Source organism: Eublepharis macularius, chromosome 2 (genome assembly GCF_028583425.1).
Source record: "Eublepharis macularius isolate TG4126 chromosome 2, MPM_Emac_v1.0, whole genome shotgun sequence".
In the NCBI taxonomy this organism is placed as follows: Eukaryota; Metazoa; Chordata; class Lepidosauria; order Squamata; family Eublepharidae; genus Eublepharis; species Eublepharis macularius.
This window is the reverse complement of record NC_072791.1, coordinates 223546106-223567869: the sequence shown is the minus strand read 5'-3', so window position 1 is coordinate 223567869 and position 21764 is coordinate 223546106. Positions and strand designations below refer to the sequence as shown.

The following is a 21764-nucleotide window of genomic DNA, read 5'->3' as shown; positions in this document are numbered from 1 at the left end:
CTTGCAGAGTGGAGAGATTCCCGAAAGGACGCCCATTCTAGCTGTGGCTGAAGAGGTGAGCGGTGACTCACGGAAGCTCACACACCCTACCACTAATGTTGTCAGTCTTCTAGGGTGATACTGGACTCTTGCTGCAGACGGGAGAATACGACCACCCATCTCGATCTCATTACGGTGGCGATTCTCTTCAGCGTGACGAGAGGGGAAGCGCCCAGCCCAGCCCAGCCGCCGCCCTGAGGCGTGTCAGCGCCGAGGGCGGGAAAGGGCGGCCTGCCCCCTCCTCGCTTCCCTCAGGCTCTGCGGGCCGGGCGGCAAGTGCGCCACATCTACCACACGCCCGGAGGGGGCGGGCGCGGGGCGCGGAGACCCGACGGGCGGCCGCGCCGGCCAATGGGCTCCGAGAGCGTCTGCCGACGGAGGCGGCGGCCGCCCAATGGGGTGGGCGCCGGGGCGGGGCCGGGAGGGGGCCGCCGGCCGCGCGGAGCCTTCCCCTCAGAGGCGACGAGGACGCGGCCGAGGATGATGCGGCTGCGGGGCGCGGCGCTGCTGCGGGACCTGCTGCGCTTCAGCCGGAGCGGCGCGGCGGCGGCGGCGGCGGCGGCGGCGCTGACGGTGGGCGGCGGGCTGGGCTGCTGCCGCCGCCTGGCCCTGAGGCGCCTCCACGCCGCCCGGCCCGGCGCCCGCGCCTTCTGCACCCGCTCCGAGGGCATTCTGGAGGAGCCCGGCAAGGGACCCCCGGCCGCCGCCCAGCCGCCCGCCCCGGCCGCCGCCCACAACAGCCACGGCGCCGAGCCCGGCAAGGACGCCGCCGCGGGGGCCGAGAAGTGAGTGCGGGCGGGCGGGCGGGATGCGCTGGGCCGCCGGCCACGGGACGGACGCGGCCGCTCTTGGCAGGGAGGGGCCCCCCGCTCTTCCTCCACGGTCGGGGCTGCCAACCTCCAGGTGGTGGCTGGAGGTCTCCCGGAATGACGACTGCTCTCCAGGCCACAGAGATCAGTTCCCCTGGAGGAAGTCTAGTAGCGCCTTTAAGACGAACCAACTTTATGGTAGCTTAAGCTTCAGAGAACCTGGTTTACTTCTTCCAGGGAAACTGATTTCTGTGGTTCTCTGAAGCTTACGCTACCATAAAATTGATTAGTCTTAAAGGCGCTACTGGACTTCCTCCAGGGGAACTGATCTCTGTGGCCTGGAGAGCAGTCGTCATTCCGGGAGACCTCCAGCCACCACCTGGAGGTTGGCAGCCTTTGAGAGTTAAGCCTTCGAGAACCACAGATCTCTTTGTCAGATGCATCGTGAGATGTATTTGACAAAGAGAGTTGTGGTTCTCGAAAGCTTACGCTACCATAAAGTTGGTTAGTCTTAAAGGTGCTACTGGGCTCTTTAGTATTTTGCAACTGTAGACTAACAGGGCTAACTCCTGTGGATCTGTGACCTTGGAGGAAGTGGCTGCTTTGAAAGGTGGACTCTTTGGCATCACACCCTGCTGAGGTGGTCTTCCAGATATCCAGGAATTTTTTAACACAACCGTAGGGAGAGGGGCTTGTCTTTCTGAAGTATTGATTCTTTCAACAACAGCCCTGTGAAGTTGGCTAGGTGGGGAGAGAGAGAGAGCATGATTGGCACATGGTCAGCCAGAAAAGTTCTGCCTTCTCCTGTTTTATCCATACAGTAGCTCTTTGAGGTGGGTTAGGCTGAAAGAGTGAGGGAATGGTTGGCCCACCTCACAGGGCTGTTGTGGGGACAAAAGAGAGGGAAGAAGACATTATCTTTCTGTTTTATTTATTATTTATGTCATTTATAGTCCACCTTTCTCACTAAGTCTGAAGAAGGATTACATAGTGTGAGATTAGTACAGTCAGTATCAAGGACATTTCCATACAGTGTCAAGGACATTTTCATAAACAATGCCATAGGGTAAATAAACACAAGCTTACAAACACATAGCATTCGCAAGAATCCAATATAGAGTTGAAGAAATGCTGAAACAGAACATAAGCAATTCTGAGACTGACATTAGACAACGACAGTTATCCGCCCTGAGCCCTTTGTGGGGAGGGTGGAATAGAAATCTAAATAAATAAATAAAAATCCCCACAACAGCCCTGCAAGGTGGGCTAAGCTTGAAAGAGAGGGGAGGGTGAGTGGCCTATGGTCGGCCAGAAAGGTCCATGCGTTCTCATGTTTTAGCCCCACAACAGCCCTGCAAGGTGGATTAGGTTGAAAGAGAGGGAGAATGACTGGCCCAAGGTCAGCCAGGAAGGCCCATGGTTCCTTCTCCTATTTTATCCCCAGAACAGAATCCTCCTAAATGTTTCAAGCGAGATTCCCTGTGTAAAGGACAGGAGCAGATTAAGTGTTACACGTTAAAGTATGATGGGAGGTCAGACGTTCTAGCTTCTCTCCCTTGGCCGGGAGTACGGTAAACAAAAGCATAATTACGTAGGGTAAACAACAATAAATTGAGGAAGAAGTCTGAAGAGTAAGAAAATTAACTGGCATCAGTCAAGGGTTATAAAACGTTACAACATATTAAGGAGAGCCAATTAAAATGTGTAAGAAATGGGTTCTGTTGAGTTGTTAGAAATTACAGTGAGGTTAGAGAGACTGGAATCTCTGATCTGGTTTATAATCCCGCATGTATCACAGTCAAATCTATGCCAGTCCTTGAAAGACAGGCTTTGTACCACATCCCTCTTTACCTACAACTCCTCTTTTTCCCTCTCTCCTTTTGTAATTTTCCCCTAAAAGATGTGGAATACGAACTTGCCTTCATAGGTTCTAAAGAATTGAACTCTGACTCACGAAAGCTCAAGCTGGAATAAATGTTGTTAGTCTTTAAGATTTCTAAAACAGCTCCTCCTCTGGAATTAATAGCAAGTAGCTTTTGCGCTTCTTGGCTTTTCCAGCAGCCGGGCATCTAGGTCATGGTTTCATGTTAGATTCCAGGGCTTCCTTTTGCTTTGAATTTTAAGCTCTGCTGCTATTCATATTAAACGTGGTGTGTTGCTGGGTACTTGTTTTAATGACACTTATTGTATCTACTCGCAACAAAGCCCGTTGTGGGGAAAAATACAATGGGCTCTAGAAAGAGGAGGGCGGGCAGGCGGACATTCCCCCTTCCTCTGTCACTGATCTTGGCTAGATGAAGTCAGGGGGGTGGGCATGGCCACCTCCTCTGCGCCTGATCCCAGCCGGATGAAGAGGGGCAGGTCGTTGCCTCCTGCTCTGCGCCTAATCTTGGCTGGGTGACTGGAGGGCGGACATTGCCTCCTGCTCCACACCTGATCATGGCTGGGTGAAGGGCGGGCCTTGCTGCCTGCTCTGCGCCGGATTCCAGCCATGTGAAGCAGGGGTGGCATTGCCACCTGCTGCACTCCTGATCCCGGCTGGGTGAAGAAGGGATGGGTATTACCTCCTGTTTTGCACCTGATTCTGGCTGGGTGAAATGTGTGTGTGTGGGGGGGGGATTGCCATCTGCTCCGCGCTTGATTCCGGCAGGTTGAACTGGGGGGGGCGGGCATTGCCTCCTGCTCTGCGCCTGATCCAGGCTGGGTAAAGGAGGATGGGCATTGCCTTATGCTCCGCTCCTGATCCTGGCCGGGTGAAGGGAGTGGGCATTGTCACCTGCTTCTTGCCCGATCCCAGCTAGATGAAGAGGGGGCGGGCATTGCTGCCTGCTCTGCTCCTGATACCAACTGGGTGAAGGCGGGGGAGGGCATTGCCACCTGCTCCATTCCTGATCTCGGCAGGATGAACAGGGAGGGTGGGTATTGCGCTCTGCTTCGTGCCTGATCCCAGCTGGGTAAAGGGTGGGCGGGCATTGCCACCTTCTCTGTACCTGATCTCAGCTGGGTGAGGGTGGCGAGCGGACATTGCTGCCTGCTCCGCTCCTGATTCCAGCTGGGTGAAGGGCAGGCGGGCATTGCCACCTGCTCTGCTCCTGATCCCAGCTGGGAGAAGGTGGGTGATGGGCATTGCCACCTGCTTTGCTGTTCATCCCAGCTGGGTGAAGATGGCGGGTGGGCATTGCCACCAGCTTCACTCGTGATCCCAGCTGGGTGAAGGCGATAGGCGGGCATTGCCCCCTCTCTGCTCCTGATCCCAGCTGAGTGAAGACGGAGAGCAGGCATTGTCACCTACTCTGCTTCTGATCCCAGCTGGGTGAAGGCATGGGATGGGCATTGCCACCTGCTCTCCTCCTGATCCCAGCTGGTTGAAAGTGTGTGTGGGGGGGGCAGTCATTGCCGCCTGCTCCACGCTCCACGCCTGCCTGGGCTTCCTGCCGTGGCGCGCTCTCTGGAGGTCTGGCTGCCTCCTCTGGGCTTCTTTCCACAGCAGCACCCTCTGGTGGCACACCAGGGTAGGAAGTGAGTTGTCTTGAATACGCTTAGCCTTTTATATAGTAGGATTGTAACTATAATAAGATGATTAAAGGAAGCGTTGAAGGTTGATTCTCCCTCTTCATCTCATGTATGAGGGAAATACTGATTAATGCGTGCTTTGGATATTTCTATAAGTTGCAGTGGGCTCTTCTCATTTGATGAGTGACCATCAGCTGCCACTCACTCGTTTTCTAGTCTTCTCTTCTATTAATGACACTGAGTGTTGGAGGGAAGGGATTCGAGAAATGGTCCCAGAAGTGCCACACTGGCTGCTGTATCATACTTCGTGCTCCTTGAGTGACTCCTGTCCCATGCCAATTCCCCGCAGCAAGAATTGAGCTTTATTATAGCACAAGATAACATTTCCAGTTCTGTCTTTAATAACAGAATCCTGGTATGTGTACCCTGCTCTTCCCATGAGCAAAGTTTGAAGTCCTTCTGTTGTCCGAGGTGCCTTCCTCTGGCCTAAGGGTCTCCTGTTGAAGGAAGAGCTACTTCCTTATATTGGAGGAAGGCTCCTTCGGCCGAGAGGAACTCCTAGCCTAAGGAGAGATCCTTGCCGTTATAGCTGAACATTACATGGAACAGGTGAAGAATTTTCCAGCTGAATTAGCCATTCTGTAGCAATTAGTCTGTAGTGACACAAAAGACAGTCTGTGAGGCTGGTAATTAACTGTTTTGTTGGTCTCCGAGGTGGTACAAAAGTTTTGTCATTGTTGCGCTTTTTAAAAAGTCACAGTGCTAAATCACTGTTGTTTAGTAGGAATATATTGCTGCATGCAGAAATACATTTAGAGATTACTGGCTTCTTTCCACATCAGTTCTGATGCTTGCCTGTGGCCCCTCCCCGCGTTCCTGCAAAGGTAGAAAAATGTCATATCTAAGTTAGCGACACTTGGTTTAGTAGATTACTTGTTTATATAGCCACTTATCTCAAGGCTACGCAGCGCTCTGTTTGAAGATCTAAAATGGTTTAATTTTGCTGTTCTCTGGAAGGAAGCGTTTCTCATGAATGTGTCTGTAGAGCTCCTTGGTTTCAGGTGACACTTACTTAGTTTTGCCATGGTTGGAGGAGGTGTAGAGTTGCATTATCACACTGCACAGTTCTAAAGTTTGCCCATTGGAGTCATAATGAAAACTAAGTCAAAACTTGAGGCAGTTGCGAGCTGCATGTGACAATCGCATTCAACCGCCCCCAACTTAAAAAAAAAAAATTAAACATAGCCTTAGGAGGAGGCTTCAAATTCGAGCTGAAGAACTGGTGATCCGGAGAGCACGGGGCTGCTCAGCCTTTTCATCTCCAGCTGTTTTGCTTCTCAAAATGGCACACAGGCCCTGTTCCTTTCTTTTCCTGGACTGTGGGGAGAATATCTGTTATCGTCACCTTGCTAGTGAAAAGGCAGGATTAGTGCGGTTTTGAGTGAGAGAATGTCAAGAGGGGAGGTTACGTTCCCTCCTGTTCCCCCATTCAAAGATTATAGCCTTTCAGTGCAGTTTTTTTTAAAAATATCTGAGGAAGAAGAGGAGAAAGATGGATGTGCCCGGGTCATACTGAATTTTGCCCTATGTGGAGAACAGCTGGCTGTGTCTGATCTGGCGAGCAAGAACATGTCTTAGTTCTCTTGAGCAGAATCATGAGCCTCTCTGTCTGCTGTCGACTCTGAAATCGGGAGACGACTGCTTGGAAGTTCAAGGGATAAAAACTTGAGCCCCGTTCAGCTGGCTGACTCTTATTTCTTGCCATCATAGATTTGGTGCCCCTTACAAATGCCATCCTGCTCGTTGCTAAAGAGAACAAATATTCTGTGAATGTCCCAGGGTATTCAGTTTAAAGCCAGAACCCTGAAAGCAAGTTGCTTTCGTGATCTGCTTGCACAAGTTTTTGGATTTTCTGGTAGGAAAATTTAATTTTTTTTAACAGTGTGTTTTCTAGTTGAAGCTGAGACATTGTAACCGTCTTCACAGCCGTTTCTGTTGCTGGAACATTTCCCAGCAGTGATACATCGATGCTGAGGGGACTGCTATGGGTGGGGCTGAAACAGACCGGTGTCGATTTCTGAAATCGTGATTTTTAGGGTCATAAGTTTTAACTTGGTTTTTACATCCCTGGATGATGAGAGAGGTCAGTTTAGTCCTGCTTGATGCTAACTCACTCAGCCAAGGTAATATGGACTGTATTCTCTCAGAGCTAAACAACACAAGATGCCCGACACGTGTCAGGTTCCTGCAAGTTCCTAAGCCGATCGGCTGCTAGCAGCTGCTTGACTCAACCATCCCTTCTCACAGAGAGGGAAAAGTGAGAAGGGATGGTTGAGTCTGGCGGCGGCGGCGGCGGTAGCAGCCTCAGCAGCTCTTGCTGCTGCTGCTAGCTGCCTGTCAGCTTCGGGCTCCCCTCGCTGATTCTTTCCCTCCCCTATGTCATGTACGCAAGCATCCATGTCATTGTTGTGTTCTGCATCTTACATTGAAAGTGTTATAAGCATCCATTGTCATTGTTGTGTTGTATGCAAGCATCCATGCCATTGTTGTGTTCTGCATCTTGCACTACATCTTATACTGATATAATGCCAAGGTTAAATACTGTGTTTTATGCATTTTACATAAGTCACCTGAGGGTGTCTAAACTGCTAATACTAATTTCCAGAGGAGCCAGTGGCCCCTTTGTTATCTCTAAGAAATAGGCGCTTTCACTTCTGCGTGTCCTTAGGACGGAGCTGCAGCTGTGTACTGAAATGTATCTTTTCCACAGAAGGGAATGATTCCACTTTGTGCTTTGTCTAGACTAAACAAATTGGTTCCCATGTAACTTTTTGGGTTTGTCGTGCCTGAATGCAAAGGGCGGGAGAATGTTCCCTATAATCAGTAGTCCTACTGTTTGAATAATTACTTATACCAGGGGTGGGCAAATTGCGGCCCGCGGGCCACATGCGGCCCGCTACAGAGTTTTTTGTGGCCCACCAAGACAGTCAGAAAAATCTGCCTTGAACCGAGATTTCCTTCCCGTGCGCGACCGAAGATTCGTCTCATGTTTTCCACTAGGACGGCTACGTCAATACGCATGCGCAGTGTAGATATGCGCTTTTCCAGTTGATCTGGTTAATTTCAATTTTGTCTTTGCAACAGTAAAACAATAAATAAATTGAATAAAACTACCACTGTTTTATTTTATATTTATTGATTTTTTATGATACAATTTATACCTTTTCTGAAATGCAAAGTTAACTAATGAATGCAATCATTTTAAAAGGTGCGGCCCTCTGCTAACCTCCGCTCCCACAAAGTGGCCCCCTGGCCAAAACAATTGCCCACCCCTGACTTCTACCAACTTCTCCCTACGAGTGTACACCTGAACTGAATAGATCTCTGAATAAAGTTTCTTCAACCAATGCACCTGAGTGCTTGCTGCGAGGGGCTTGGGGATCTCACTGCCAGGGACTACCACCCTAGGACTGACACCGTCCTTCTGGCCTTGCTGCTGCTGCTGCTGGCCTGACTACACTTCCCAGATAAACTTGTGGGAACCCGACACGTGTTGGGCGTCTCGTGTAGTTTATCCCTCAGACTATATGTATTGAGATTTCTTTTGATCAGCACCTGGATTCATAATCGGAAGGGCATCAAGGGCGGCTTAGCCCTGGTTGTGTGGTGCCAGCTATGCTGCCTGCTTTTATAAAGAAACCAGTGGCATCTTTTGTTATCTAGAATTTTCTCATATATAACTTAAACTGCAGAGAAGCAAGTATAACACCACTGCACCTTACTTAATCAGATTTCTCTTGACGTATCTGAGATCCTGTTGTAGTTCTGTAAATCTCTTGTGGGAATTGTTTTCCTATCTTGATGTGTGTTTATTTCCTGTATGTAGCAGTTTACATTTATCCTTATTGAACTTCACTGTACTATGCCCCAAGATTCATTCCATTTCTTTATATATGCCACCTTTCTGCCCACATCACAGCCACCAAGGCAGGTAATAGATCAAAAACGTATAAAAACATGTTTTACACCATTAAAGCCAAACAAAAACAAATCATTGCAACAATTAAAACCAAGCTAAAATACACATGCAATAAACATAAACACAGTTAAAATTTAGGGCATGAAGATTATAATGTTTAGTCTATTGAAAAACCTCCCAATTTTGTGTTACCTGGTTATTTAATATGTTTGGTTATTTAATCTGGTTAATTGGTTATTTAATATGTTTCATTCGTTACTAAACAGCATTAAACCAAGAACTAGTTCTGGAGGTTATGCTACTAAATTTGTATTAGTCTGACATTGATGTACTTGTTGCTTCCCTTATGCAGTTGGTAGACCTGTGTGCTGTGCTTTGTATTGGATCCCACAGGGCATGTCCATGTCTTCCTGTCCTTCCCTCCCAGCAGCTTCCTGAGACTTCCAAAAAGCTGATGTTTAGGATTATGGAGACCTTATGAACAAAATATGGCAGGCTGTTGTGAAGCTTTTCAAAGGCCTTGGGAGTCAACTAGAGGGAGATGAGAAAGTCAGAGCCAAGCTACAAGTGACGTCTGACACAGGTTGGACACGTGTCAGCTTCCCTCAAGTTTTGATGGGAAATGTAGGCATCCTGGTCTTGCAGCTGTAACGGAGAGCCAAGCTGCAAGACCAGGACGCCTACATTTCCCATCAAAACTTGAGGGAAGCTGACCAGTGTCCAACCTGTGTCAGGCGTCACTTGTAGCTTGGCTGTAACTGACAAAGGAATCTGACACAACACAAGCAGAAGGTGCTCACAGATTTTTCTCATCCCATCACATTTCTTTTCAACCTTCCTTTGAAATGTTATGAGGACTGAGGTTGGAAGACTTCCTGAAATCTCAGTAAATGTAGCCACTGCTTTTCCTTTGAATTTTAAACTTGTTGCTTCATCTAAGAAGGCTACTAGATGGGACCAGCTTGGCTTCTTGCTGTTCTGGTTGCTATGACTCCCATTTTTCTTCTGGATATTTAAGTTTAGTGGCTTTAAACGTTACTCTCGAGCATTGAAATGGAGCTAATGACTGTAATTCAGACCTGTAATGATTGAATTATTTAAGTCCGCGAACTTCTAGACAGTTTTTTGTTTACCTTGTTTTCTAATTCTGTAATCCTAGTACTTCTGCATTGTCCAGTGGCTGTCTTAATGCTGACAGACTTGTTTTCTGTATTTTGTAGTTTTCCTTGAGTCTCAGTAACAAAGGTGGGCTCGTAAACGAACTAAATGAAACGAGTAGCTTTATCAGAGTGCTTAAAGGTAGAAAAATAACAGCATTAATGAGATCCTGTAAATATTTAAGGACAGGAATTCTCTCACTGTCTTCTCTTTCTCTCCCACTGCCATCAACTTCCCACGTAAGACTTTGTGTAAGTGAGGGTGGGGAGCCAGGGATGTAGAATTAGTTTCCGTCGTGCAGCCTTCTTCTCACTTGCCGCTGGAGCAGAATTGTAAGCGCTTCCCTTGATCCACTGGTGTTTTTTTTGTGGGTAGGTGTCTGTCCCCCAGGTATTTGGGGGGAAAGGTAGAGGTGGATCTGCTGGTTGTAGAGCTCCAGTCCTGCCCTAGAAGACCTGCGTTCTTCAGTCCTCATTCGTCTGCGCTGTTGTGATTGAGCTCAGAAATAGTGCATCGATAATATTAATGTCTCTGCAGGATAGCTTGACAAGAATAGGAAGACAAGCAAGACGTTTTTATTTTCAGCTTTGTTCTTAGGAGTTTGTGCTCTTGTCCCCCGCCCCCCCCCCCCAGCCCTATCAGCTAAAGTTTTTAGACGTGGCAGGTATCTCCCCTGTGTGTGAAGTTTACACATTGCTCAGTTTGCAGACAAACAAAATGCTCCTGCAGGGTCTGATTAAGGAACTATGAGCCCAGCGAATTCACAGAGCAGCTGTCTCCTCTTCCTCCTGGGGCCCTGAAAGGCTAGGGGGTCACATTTGGAGGGAGGGGGGTTGATCTGCAGGGTCCCTGTTTCTGGTTTTGCATGGCTTCCCAGGGATGCAGAAGGCTACAGGAAGATACCATTCCATGAATTTGTTGCATTCATGATTCATTAAATCCATCCCACTGTTCTGGAGTTCATGTGAAATACTTTGACGTTCTGTAGTAATAGAAGCATCGCAGTTAATAACAAGATGCTATGTCGGGTATGGAGAAGTTTTTACTAGGGATCATTTGAATTTACGGAAGGTCCAGTACCTATTTGTGGATACACAAATCCGCATGCGTATAACTCTCCATGTGGATTAGGCTAGATTATATTCTGTAGACCGTACTTTGTTTGTGTTGGCACAGTCCTCATTTGTTTATGCACGCCATTCACCTGGTTTACTTTTTAACACCAGATTTAAGTTCTCCTGAAAAACAAGGCTTTGGTTTTTACATGGATCTTTTTTCTTCTCTAGAATGCCTCTTTCCCCATGGCTAGTGGGCATTACGCAACAGCGATCTCCGTCTCGTGCCTAGAAAACTATGCTACAAAAAGGAAGTGAAACTGATAGTATATTTTGTAGTATGAATGGATGGAAGGACCTGCCTGAGACCTGAGAGTGATAACTCACAGGAGTTGTTCAAAGTGGGGCTACCCTTGTACAGCATGAGCTTGATTTTAAAAAAGAAATCTATAGCCCTTATCTGAATGGCTAGTCCCATTTTGCAAATGGAGAAAATGGATTGCAGAAAGAGGAAATTTTCTGAATTCACTGGGTAACCTTATACTAGGTATTCCAGCACTTCTTTTGTTGACTGCCATGTGTGTCTTGTCTTCAGATTAACTTGATACAGTAAAATCTACATTTTGCAGAGAACGAATGCTTATTTCCGCATAACTATTATGTCCACTATGACAATACAAAGCGGGCATGGTATCTTTGTTCTTTTTGGCATATGCTGAATATGTGTTTTGCTAAGTATTTAATGGTACTAAAACACTGCTCTTAATCTGAACAAACATTACATAACATTATTGACCTGAGAAATAGGGGGAGAAAAAGCTTATACTGCAGTTTAAACTGATAAGCTTTATCCAGGAGGAGTCAATTTGAGGTATTTTCTGTGTGTAAAGTGAATGTTGGCCATGTTTGCTTTGTCAGCTGGTTCAATGTCATCGCTAAATATTGAGCTAGTCTGCTTGATTTAACAGCAGCAGATGTGAAAGATACCTTGGAAAATTTTGTATAGGTTATATTCCTTTCACTACACTGAATATTTAGAACTTTGAATGCTTGGCACTAGAATCTTAAAACACACCGTACCTTGGTAAGCCAAAATTACTATCAGTTGGTTGCACTTGGCATTTACTGTTCCGTTACGTCTTCTATATGGGAACACTTCTTTTGAGCTACATGTATGTTTTGGTAGCTGCGGTGGCAGCAGTTAGCCCATAAATGTCTAGTGACACATCTATTTAGGGTTTTTTTGACAAGGGGAGAAGATGCATTTCAGTCATTTAAGTATTTTAACAGCATTCTTGCAAAGCACACAAGGGATCAAATGAGCCACGCAGCTTCTTCTGCACATATGAGGGTCTTTGGACCTGTGCTTCTTTGTTATCAGCTTCACATCAAACTAGTTCTGAAATAGCGGGAACTGACATTCCAAAGAGTTTTTTGAAAAGTAATTTTTCAGGAACAGGCTTGAGGCTTTACTTTTCTTTAACTAGAAAGCATCTTTAGTGCAGGGAATCAGTTTATACCCAAGTCCTTAATATCTATTTTCCATAGTTTTAAATTAAGAAATATCAATTAAAGTCTTTTGCTACCAGAGTTAATGCCACCCACTGCTTTAGGTCCTGTCACTCCCTTTTGCTGAGCTGGGTCCTCTGATTCTCTTCCACTAAGTTCCCCACCAACAGAGAGAGGCTTACTGCAGTGCACAGCTTCTTCCTCTAACGGAGAAAGGCTTTCTTGGGCGAAGAGAAGTCTATCTCTGCTGGAGGAAAACGTAACAGAAAAGAGTTGCAGGATTCGGCTCAGCATGTCTCTTTAAATACAGCTTTATTTTTTAGTGAATTGCCAGGTGTTTCTTCTGAAGGCACTGGCTGCTCTTGGCTTTGACTTTTCTGCTGCTGTCAGTTGGAAAGGAATAATACAACGGGCTTTATTTTTGCAGTGCCTTATAGCACATGGATCCAAGTATTTAGCTGTTAAGTTAATAAAAACCCGTTAATTTAATTATTGTGGTTAGAAGAGAACTTAGGAGGAGCTCAGTCGGAGGTCGGATATATTCAAGCAATTCAGTGGTGCATGGATAAGAGCCTGAAGGGGGCCTTGAAGGTGCTTATTGTGTTCTCACCAGGCTTTTCTCTTGTTTCTTTTCAGTAAGATAAAGCAAGGCCTTCTCCCCAGCTTGGAGGACTTGCTGTTCTATACCATTGCAGAAGGGCAAGAGAAAATACCAGTGCACAAGTTCATTACGGTGAGTTTCTTTTAAAAAAAAACATGTTAACCACTAAATGGTATAGCTGAATATTTGTCGCTTTTGAGCAGCGGTGCACATTGCAAGCTTTCTAATGACCAGGGCTTTTTTTCAGCTGGAACACAGTGGAACGGAGTTCTGGCACCTCTTGAAAATGGTCACATGGCCGGTGGCCCCGCCCCCTGATCTCCAGACAGAGGGGAGTTTAGATTGAGGGCAATCAAACTCCCCTCTGTCCGGAGATCAGGGGGCGGGGCCACCAGTCATGTGACCATTTTCAAGAGGTTCCGGAACTCCGTTCCCCCGCGTTCCTGCTGAAAAAAAGCCCTGCTAATGACCAGCTGATGGAGGGGGGCAGGGGGCAGTGGCAGTCAGGCATTCCTGCTATGCAGCATCTGGAAATCTGACATTGGTGGCTTCATAGGATCCATTTGCTGTTAATAATGTGAAACTGAGAGCATGCTAGTGCATATCTTCTAAACTTGGCTATGCCAAGGTGTAACAGAACGGAGGCACCCTGTGGAAGTGCCTGTTAGCTGGCTACTGCATTGTGTGGGAAAATGAGCTCATAGTGTTCAAGCTCGACTTGAGTGTTATCAGGACAAAATAAGAAACATTCATGATGCTTTCTTAAAAACAATAATTTTGCAGGCTCTCAAATCTACGGGTTTACGTACATCTGATCCAAGGCTGAAAGAATGTATGGATATGCTAAGATTGACTCTACAGACAACCTCCGATGGTGTCATGCTAGATAAAGATCTCTTCAAAAAGTAAGTAACTTATTGATTTGCAACTATGGCCTGAAACTTGCCATATTCCAATCAGGCAGGGAGACAAAAAGCAAGCTCTCCCAAAAGCAAGTTAGAGGCTTTCTCATGTGATGTGGAAGACCTCTGCCTGACAAACTGGAGAGCATTAGTTGATCTCACTGAGAGCTCTCTGTCTTTCGGTGCTACACCTCTGAAGATGCCAGTCACAGCTGCTGGCGAAACGTCAGGTACTACAATGCCAAGACCACAGCCATACAGCCCGGAAAATCTACAACAACTAACGTTCTTCAGCCATGAAAGCCTTTGACAAAACTGGAGAATCTTTGCCTGTTGGAGTAGACAGTACTAACTTTAATAGATCAGTGGTCTGACTCAGTATAAGACAGGGTTACATATACTCCAGAACAACGGATTTTACAGAAAAATAGCTCCCCTTCATTGACCATATAGCCAAGAATGACATACAACCAAAAAATCCAGTGTACCAAACCATGATGTTATGAAAATTTCAAATCTATGAACACTCATAACTATACATCCTTAGTCGGGCTTTGCAGAACAAAAAATGATCCATGCAAACAACTTATTCTGTTGTTTGGTTCATCACAATTCATCTTATCCTGCTGAATAATTGACAACAAAATAAAGCTTTCAATCTCGTGTAACATCGAAAGAATCCATGCAGATAACCTGAGTTACTGACTCAACAGACATATAACATAGGAATGTCAATATTGTACGTTGCAACAGCTGATTTTATTGTCATCTTTAATGTTATTGTTGTTTATCTTTAATGTTATTGTTTATAAGAAATTAAAAAGACAGAATTGCCTGTTCATAAAACGGTAGCTTCTCAGTTGTTGACAGAAGTCCATTAACTTGTTTGCCATGTTTGCTGAGTAGTGTTGTGGAATGGTACGTGCTAATGAATTATCTCATGGGTGCGTTTCTGGTTTGTTCATCTGAAAGTATAGTATAATCCTGGCATTTCAGCTGAGAAGAGGGCAAAGTTAAGTACAGCTTGTGCGCAAGTGTTTAAAAGTAAAGTTTTACATGCTAAAGTTTAAATTATTTGTTGTCTGTAATGCTCAAAAAACCCGTTTTATATTTCTACATATGGGGAGCTAATATTAAGTAATTTTCATACTTGGCAGTTATCAGTAATGTAACAATTTTTCATATTTCACAGGTGCGTTCAAAGCAATATTGTCTTGCTTACTCAGGCTTTCCGGCGAAAGTTTGTGATTCCAGATTTCATGTCCTTTACCTCTCACATTGATGAGCTGTATGAAAGTGCTAAAAAGCAGTCTGGAGGAAAGGTAACAACAGCCTCAATGCTGCTGTGTTCAGTATAGTTGCGTCATGTAAAAGCCACGCTTCGAGGGACGCACGAGTTTTATTTGCTTCAAGAAATATTCCTAAGGCTGGGGAAGTTTATTTCTTTATTTAGGATGTTCCAGTGCTGCCTCTTCAGAGGCCTGCTTGAGGCTGCTTACACTGAAACACTGGCTCCTTTGCGTTTCCATGCCACCTGTTCATAATGGGCAAGGACATGTGGCAGATTTCCTCTTTCTTCTTGTCTGTGCACAGCAAGAAGTTGGTAGAAATTCGTACTGTTATCCAGTCTCTTGAGATCTGTCTCTCATTTCCTCCGCTTCCTCTAGTGTTTTTGCTTAAGGCTGCATGGGATAGTTCATAGGGTGCAGTGAGGTGGTATACACTTCAGCAGTCTCTTTTGTTCTCTCAAAACAAATGTCGCCTATACATTTCCCCCTACCCTTTCCCCAAGCAGCATGGGAGGGCGTACCTGGTTCTCCCCTCCTCCTGTTTCATCTTCATGACAGCCCTGTGAGAGGAAGAGGCTGAGAGAGCTTAACCAGCTCAAGGCCACCCAGTAAGCATAATGACTGAGCTCAGTTGAAGAAGCCGGGCTTCACTGTATCCCAAAAGGACCGTCATGGGTAATGTTTCAGAGGTTCATGGCAGCTTGGGCTCTGAGGCTCAACTCCCAAGTGTGATATCGGAGCTATTAAACTTCCACTGTTCCTTTACTACAAAAATGTTCACTGCTACTGGTTTAATGCGATGAATGTGTTGGCCAGTGGTCTTGGTCAACTGGTGTATCTGAGCTGACTTTTTTTGTTTGGGATGCAGTAGTTGATGAACACGCTCTTAGTAGCTCACTGTGCACCTTTTTATACAACTAGTATCCCTCACGCCCCGGCTTATGTGGCCCAGACTGAAATAAGTAGAATTGAAGGGCCCTTATAGTCAAGATGGAGAGAGTCTGCATTACATGGTGTTGGAGGGGGGTTGGATTTGAACTTCCTTCAACAGATACTTTAAGCTGAACTTTTTCCTGCTAGTAATTATTATACTACAAGGCTACAAATCTTAAACTGACAGTATTGTTCCTCTTCTAAATAGGTTGCTGACTATATTCCCCAACTGGCTAAGTTCAGTCCCGATTTGTGGGGAGTGTCTGTTTGCACAGTGGATGGACAAAGGTATGTTAAAACATTTTAAATATCTGAGCTCTCCAGAGAATTGCAGCTGTAGCGATAGAGGCAGAACCTTATCTGTGAGGAACTGAGATAGCTTCAGCAGTTCTATAAAGCCCATGTTGTTCCTTAACGGTGCTAGTTGGAAAGCTTTTTTTTTTTTAAAAAAAAGTGCTGTTCAGGACAGTCCCGCATCATAGAGATTTGGAATGGTCTTTCCTTTGATAAATTTTTGTTGAAAATCTTCAGTTTTGTAAGTTGCAGAATTTATATTTAATATGCGAAGTTAATTCTTTTTTCCATAATTTTTTATTTTATTAATAGAATTAAAAGCGCAATAGAAAGGGCAAAGAAATAAGAGAAAGAAATTGTGAAAGAAGCATACAGAAAAGGGGAAAAAAGACGGAAATTAGAAATAAAATAAAACAATAATACATATTTCATTTTAATTTTTTCTCTACAACACTTATTTTAACAAACACCATACTTTAAATTTTAATCTCTCCAACATTTCCTTTTCCACTACTACCTCCCTTCTATTTATTTTTTTCCCAGATTTATCTTTTTAAAAATCAAAACCACAAATCATCAAATCATTCTCATTTCACGCAGAAAGTCAATAAGGGGATTCCATTTAGCCAAAAAAGTAGACAATGATTTATCTCTGACCAAAGCTGTAAGTTTAGCCGTCTCCGCTAATCCAGTCCTCGATTGAAGGCAATTCTGTTCTTTTCCATTTTTGCGTATACAAAAGCCTAGCTGCTGTAATCAAATACTAAAATAAAACACTGTGCTGATTTTCTGTTTGTCCATTAGTCCTAACAAAAAGGTTTCTGGTTTAAACTGTTTAGTAGTCTTCAGTGTTTTTTGTATTATCATATGAATTTGAGTCCAACATTTTTTAGCTTTACGGCAAGTCCATCAAAGATGATAAAATGTTCCTTCTTGTTTCTCACATTTCCAATATTTGTTTGATATACCTTTACTCATTTTAGCTCATTTATCAGGAGACATACACCACCTATACATCATTTTATAAAAATTTTCTTTAACACTCAAAGTGAATTTAAGCCCCTTTATCAACATATTTTCCCACTGATCCATCATTATATTATACCCAAAATTTGTAGCCCATTTTCCCATCCCATCTGTCACCGATTCTTTTTCTGTTTAAAATTTCAGTAACAGCTTACACATTCACCACTGCCCACTAAGTATGTAACATTGTCATATACACAGGTCCCAGTCACAGATGTTAAAAAATCCGGATGTATAGTTGCCTTGCCTGGAGTGCTATTTTTACTGATATTATGTGCGTACATTAATAGATGTTAGGGTTACATTCAGTGAGACCTCTCGTACCCCAGGGCCACCAGCTAACTCGTTAATGTTTAAACTTGATTCCTGTTTGCTGTGCGCTACTTTTTTAAGGGCCCCAGGGAGAAATTTATGATCTTATCCTCTCCACGGGCTGAGCGATACAAAACAGCTCTCCTTCTGTTGGCTGCCAGAAGCCACTGCAGGTAGGGAGAAGGGACTCCCTAAAAGTCCCCCTCCACATTTTCATTTATTTATAAGATTTATATGCTGCCTCTGCAGAAAACTTAAGATTAAAAAGCAGGTTAAAAACTGGGATCAATCTATGCAATCTGGATATAAAACATAATGCAATAGTTTACGATTACTAGATAGCAGGTGTATTATCCTTGACTTTCAAAGGCAAGTCTCAAAGCTGCTGAAGTATTTTCTCCCTGTCTAAGGACATGCTTTATAGTGCTAATGTTTGTGTTCCTAATAGAATTTTTGGCAAGACTCTGTGTTTGGAAACCCACAGTGAAAATACTTGCTTATCCAAAACCCCAAGTTTCTTGATGCGTTTTGAGTGTATTGGTCTTCCTTTGTGGATGTGGTGACTGATTGTCAAATGTATAAATATTGATGATAAAAGCTGAAACTGCACACTTACTGCTGGTTTCATGTTCAGTATTCCAGCTGCCTCATTCTCCCCCCCCCTCCATCTTAGTATTTTACTGTTCAAAGGGGATAGTGCCAGAAACACCCAAAGGCTGTTTTTTCCTTCAAGGAGTTCCAGTTTTGGAACTAGGACACAGGGTCAAGTTCAGGGACATTCTTCAGCCTTCGTAAGGAGGAAGCGTTGTCTTCTATGTCAGTGTGCAGGGACCAGGTTTGAGTAGCACTAACCTAATTGAGTGACGGTGCTGTCGACATCTTTCTTAAGCCATGACACATGTGAACATGTGTGCATTATATGCTGCCAAGTCACTTCCCGACGTATGATGATCCTGTAAATGAAAGACCTCCAAAACATCCTGTCATTAACAGACATGTGAACATAACTCTAGCTTGTTGTTATTAGATGTGTTCAAGTATTACATCTGAATGTGTTTAAAAAAAGGTTCAGGATTGGCTGTGAATCCGAGGGTAAAAGCGTGTTTGAAGAGAGCTTACAAACTATTTTTTTATTTTTTTTTATTAAAGCAAAAAAAGGGGGTACAGAGAAGAAGGGGAGAAACAGATGTGAAACTGTGTGCTACAAGGATTATTAAAATACAAAATACCTTTATGGATATTAAAATAGCTACTGAATATTTTTCCAGATTAAGCAACACATGCAAAGTTCAAACCTATTTCTACTTGTTATTCTAGTAATAAAGAGAGAGAAAAAACAATTATCACTTGCACTGCTTATCATTTAATATAATTGATTATCACAACCTTTGAGAGCCTTAAGATAAAGTACTATTAAGAGTTCTAACTAGACATGGGCACGAACTGAAAAAACCCCGAACCACATTATTCGTGGTTCATCGCATTCCGTGAACCAGAAACCACAAACTCACGACCTTTTCCCAGGTCACGAATTGGTTTGGGGTTAATGGAATTTCAAACGCCCGATGGTGGCTGCTGAAGCCGGCGCCGGGCGTTTGAAACAGACAGCCGCCTTCTGTTGATCATGGCGGCAGGAGAATGGGGCTGTCACTATCACACACACAAAGCTGGCTTCAGCCCATCAGGTGAAGCCAGTGCAGTGTGTGTGAAACTGACAACCCTGTCGGCAGGAGAACGGGGCTGTCAGCTTCACTCACCCCAAGCTGGCTTCAGCCCATGGGCTGAACACGGCAAGGGGTCTATAAAACAGACAGCCCTATTTTCCTGCTGCCTGGGAGGCAGGAGAAGGGGGCTGACCGCTTCACTCGTCCCGCGCCGGGTTCAGCCCATGGGCTGAAGCCAGCATGGGGTCTGTCAAACTGACAGCCCCTGTTCTCCTGCCACCCAGAGCAGCTGGAAAGGGAGAGTTGGAAGGGAGGAAGGTTCCCCACACCGCTTGCAAGCCCAAGCGGCAGGAGAAGGGGGCTGTCAGCTTCACTCACACTGCACCGGCTTCAGTCCATCAGCTGAACCCAGCGCAGGGTCTGTGAAACTGCTCAGGCAGCAGGAGAGCGGGGCTGTCAGCTTCACTCACCCCGCACCAGCTTTAGCCCGTCGGCTGAACGCAGCACAGAGTCTGAAACGGGCAGCCCCGTTCTCCTGCCATCACCGTATATTCTAACACTTTGTCCTTCCAAATTTCCCTGGTTGGGCATTCTCCTTTCCATTTGCTTGCCATTACCACTCTTGCCACTGTCAGCAAATATCGAAATAGTTCATGTCATGTCCTGTCCACATCACCTGGTATAATGCCCAACAGCTTACAAACTATGATTTGCCTGGGGGATGGTTAAGCGACACATCGGCACCAAACAGATCCTGATGAAGGCAGTGTCCCTGCCGCCACTTGCAAGGTGAAGAGAGTTCGTGATGTGCTCTCGCCGTTGGCAGGACTTGACCCAGACTGCTTTAGAACGTTCCAGCTTTTTTTCCTGGCTGCTCCAGAAATGCATAATATAAAATAGTTTATGTAAATCATCAGATTACACTGATGACATTAAAAAGGTCAGGAAAATTTAACAGTAACATTTCCCCATGTTTCAGTCAGAGATCCTCTGACTATTACGTGTCTAGAAGTAAATAGTACAAGGCCAGGCCAACTTTAGCAGGCAGGCTATCTTATTCTTGAATCGTATTTGAAACTATCATTAGATAACTTAGTTCTTGTAAACATTTGCTCGTGCTTAACTTGCATTAGGTGTATTTGTGATAAAGAGTTGAATGAATCAGTTTGCAAACTTACTCTGATAATACTTTTGACTTGACTTTGTCCATACCTTTATGTACGAGTGTTCTTCCTGCATGCAGGCTGCCAAGCTGAACCAATACATACATGTGCCTGCATGCCGGCTAGGTTTTTCTATGAACCTTTTGCCGTTCCAAGTGAGCCGCAACAGCAAGTGGTTTATCAAGACCTTGGTGGACAGCTTTGCATAGCTGGTGGGTGGAGATCAGTTTGGGGGATTGCCAGTTTCACAGGCCTGGATGGTTAGCTCTAAAATATGTAGTAAGGCCAGGGCCAGCCCGCCCACTGAGGCCAGGCCGGCAGCCCCCTTGGGTGCTAAGGCGCCGGAGGGGGCACCGGCCCGGGGGTGGGGGTGCACGCCACTGAGCGGGCAGCCTCCCAGCCCTCCCACCCAGTTACTCTGTGCTGCCGCCACCATCACCGCCGGCACACAGCTGCGGGCCAGGCATGGCTGGGGCGGCGTGCGGAGCATCTGAGCCGGAGGGCTGGGAGAATGCACGCCGCCGCGCACCACCTGCCGTGCCTGGCCCACAGCTGCTGCGCCCGGCCAGGAGTGCGTGCTGGCGGCGGCAGCGTGGGGCAGCCGAGCAAGCAGCCTCCTGTTCAGTTGCTCTGCGTGCCAGGCACAGCCAGCGGCCAGGGCGGCCGGCTGCGCCTGGCCCGCAGAGCAACTGAACAGGAGGGCTGGAAGGCCCCCCACGCATGCGCCAGCCCTGCGTGATGATGTCACATGCAGTGACATCATCACGCAGTCTGGCGCGTGCGCGCACAGTGGCAGCCTTAAGCTGCCTCAGGCACCAGCAGTGCTGGATCTGGCCCTGAGTAAGGCTTAGATATATTTCTTCTTTGATTTTAAGCCTAATGTTTAGATAGTTTTGGACTTAACTGAACAAAAGCATGCAAGTTTAAGGAAGTTTAAACCAACAAACCAACAAAGTTTGGTGCAAAAAGTGGATTCTTCCAACACAATACCATGACACACACTCTATTCAGCACCTCAGGGTTTTTTTCCTGCCAACTGGGATAAAAATGGACATAAAATCAAAATAATGCCCACCCATCCAATGAACTCTCTCATGATTGTGTGCTGTACCATTGTGTATATGGGGAAGTGATACAATACTGTTGGAAACTATCAAGCTGTTGCTTCTAATAACTGATAAAATACAAATGGATTTTTCAATTTCTTTCTGTTGCTCTTTTAAAAAAGAAATTAAATTAATATTTTGAGGGACCCTCCCTTATTTTTGCTTGGTTCGATTCAGGTATTTCCTTCACATTTATCATCTCGTCCAATGAAATACCTGCTACGATTTCTAACTTGAAACAAAATACTTGTATTAATGAACGTGCTCAAAACTCTTTATCAGCTGTTCCTAGCGTACAGTACTTGGAGAGAATGTATTGCTTCACACCTGCAAGTTGGGAATGATGCGATCAGTTTTGGCGTTGAACTTTTTTTTGTGTCTGTTAAAAGTAACTGATCTGCACCCAGTTCGT

At 45.4% G+C, this 21764-nt stretch overlaps 1 protein-coding gene across 6 annotated transcripts in view; it reads left to right on the top strand.

Moving 5' to 3' along the window:
* Positions 1 to 476: 476 nt before the first annotated feature.
* GLS (glutaminase) overlaps positions 477 to 21764 on the top strand; it is an 88701-nt gene continuing 67413 nt past the window's right edge. For all 6 annotated transcript variants that reach the window (XM_054970523.1, XM_054970527.1, XM_054970526.1 and 3 more), the window contains exons 1-5: positions 477 to 824; positions 12699 to 12795; positions 13447 to 13568; positions 14758 to 14887; positions 15996 to 16075. In XM_054970523.1, coding sequence (XP_054826498.1) covers positions 520 to 824; positions 12699 to 12795; positions 13447 to 13568; positions 14758 to 14887; positions 15996 to 16075 — 734 coding nt within the window. In that variant the 5' untranslated portion in view covers positions 477 to 519. The remainder of the gene's footprint in view (positions 825 to 12698; positions 12796 to 13446; positions 13569 to 14757; positions 14888 to 15995; positions 16076 to 21764) is intronic.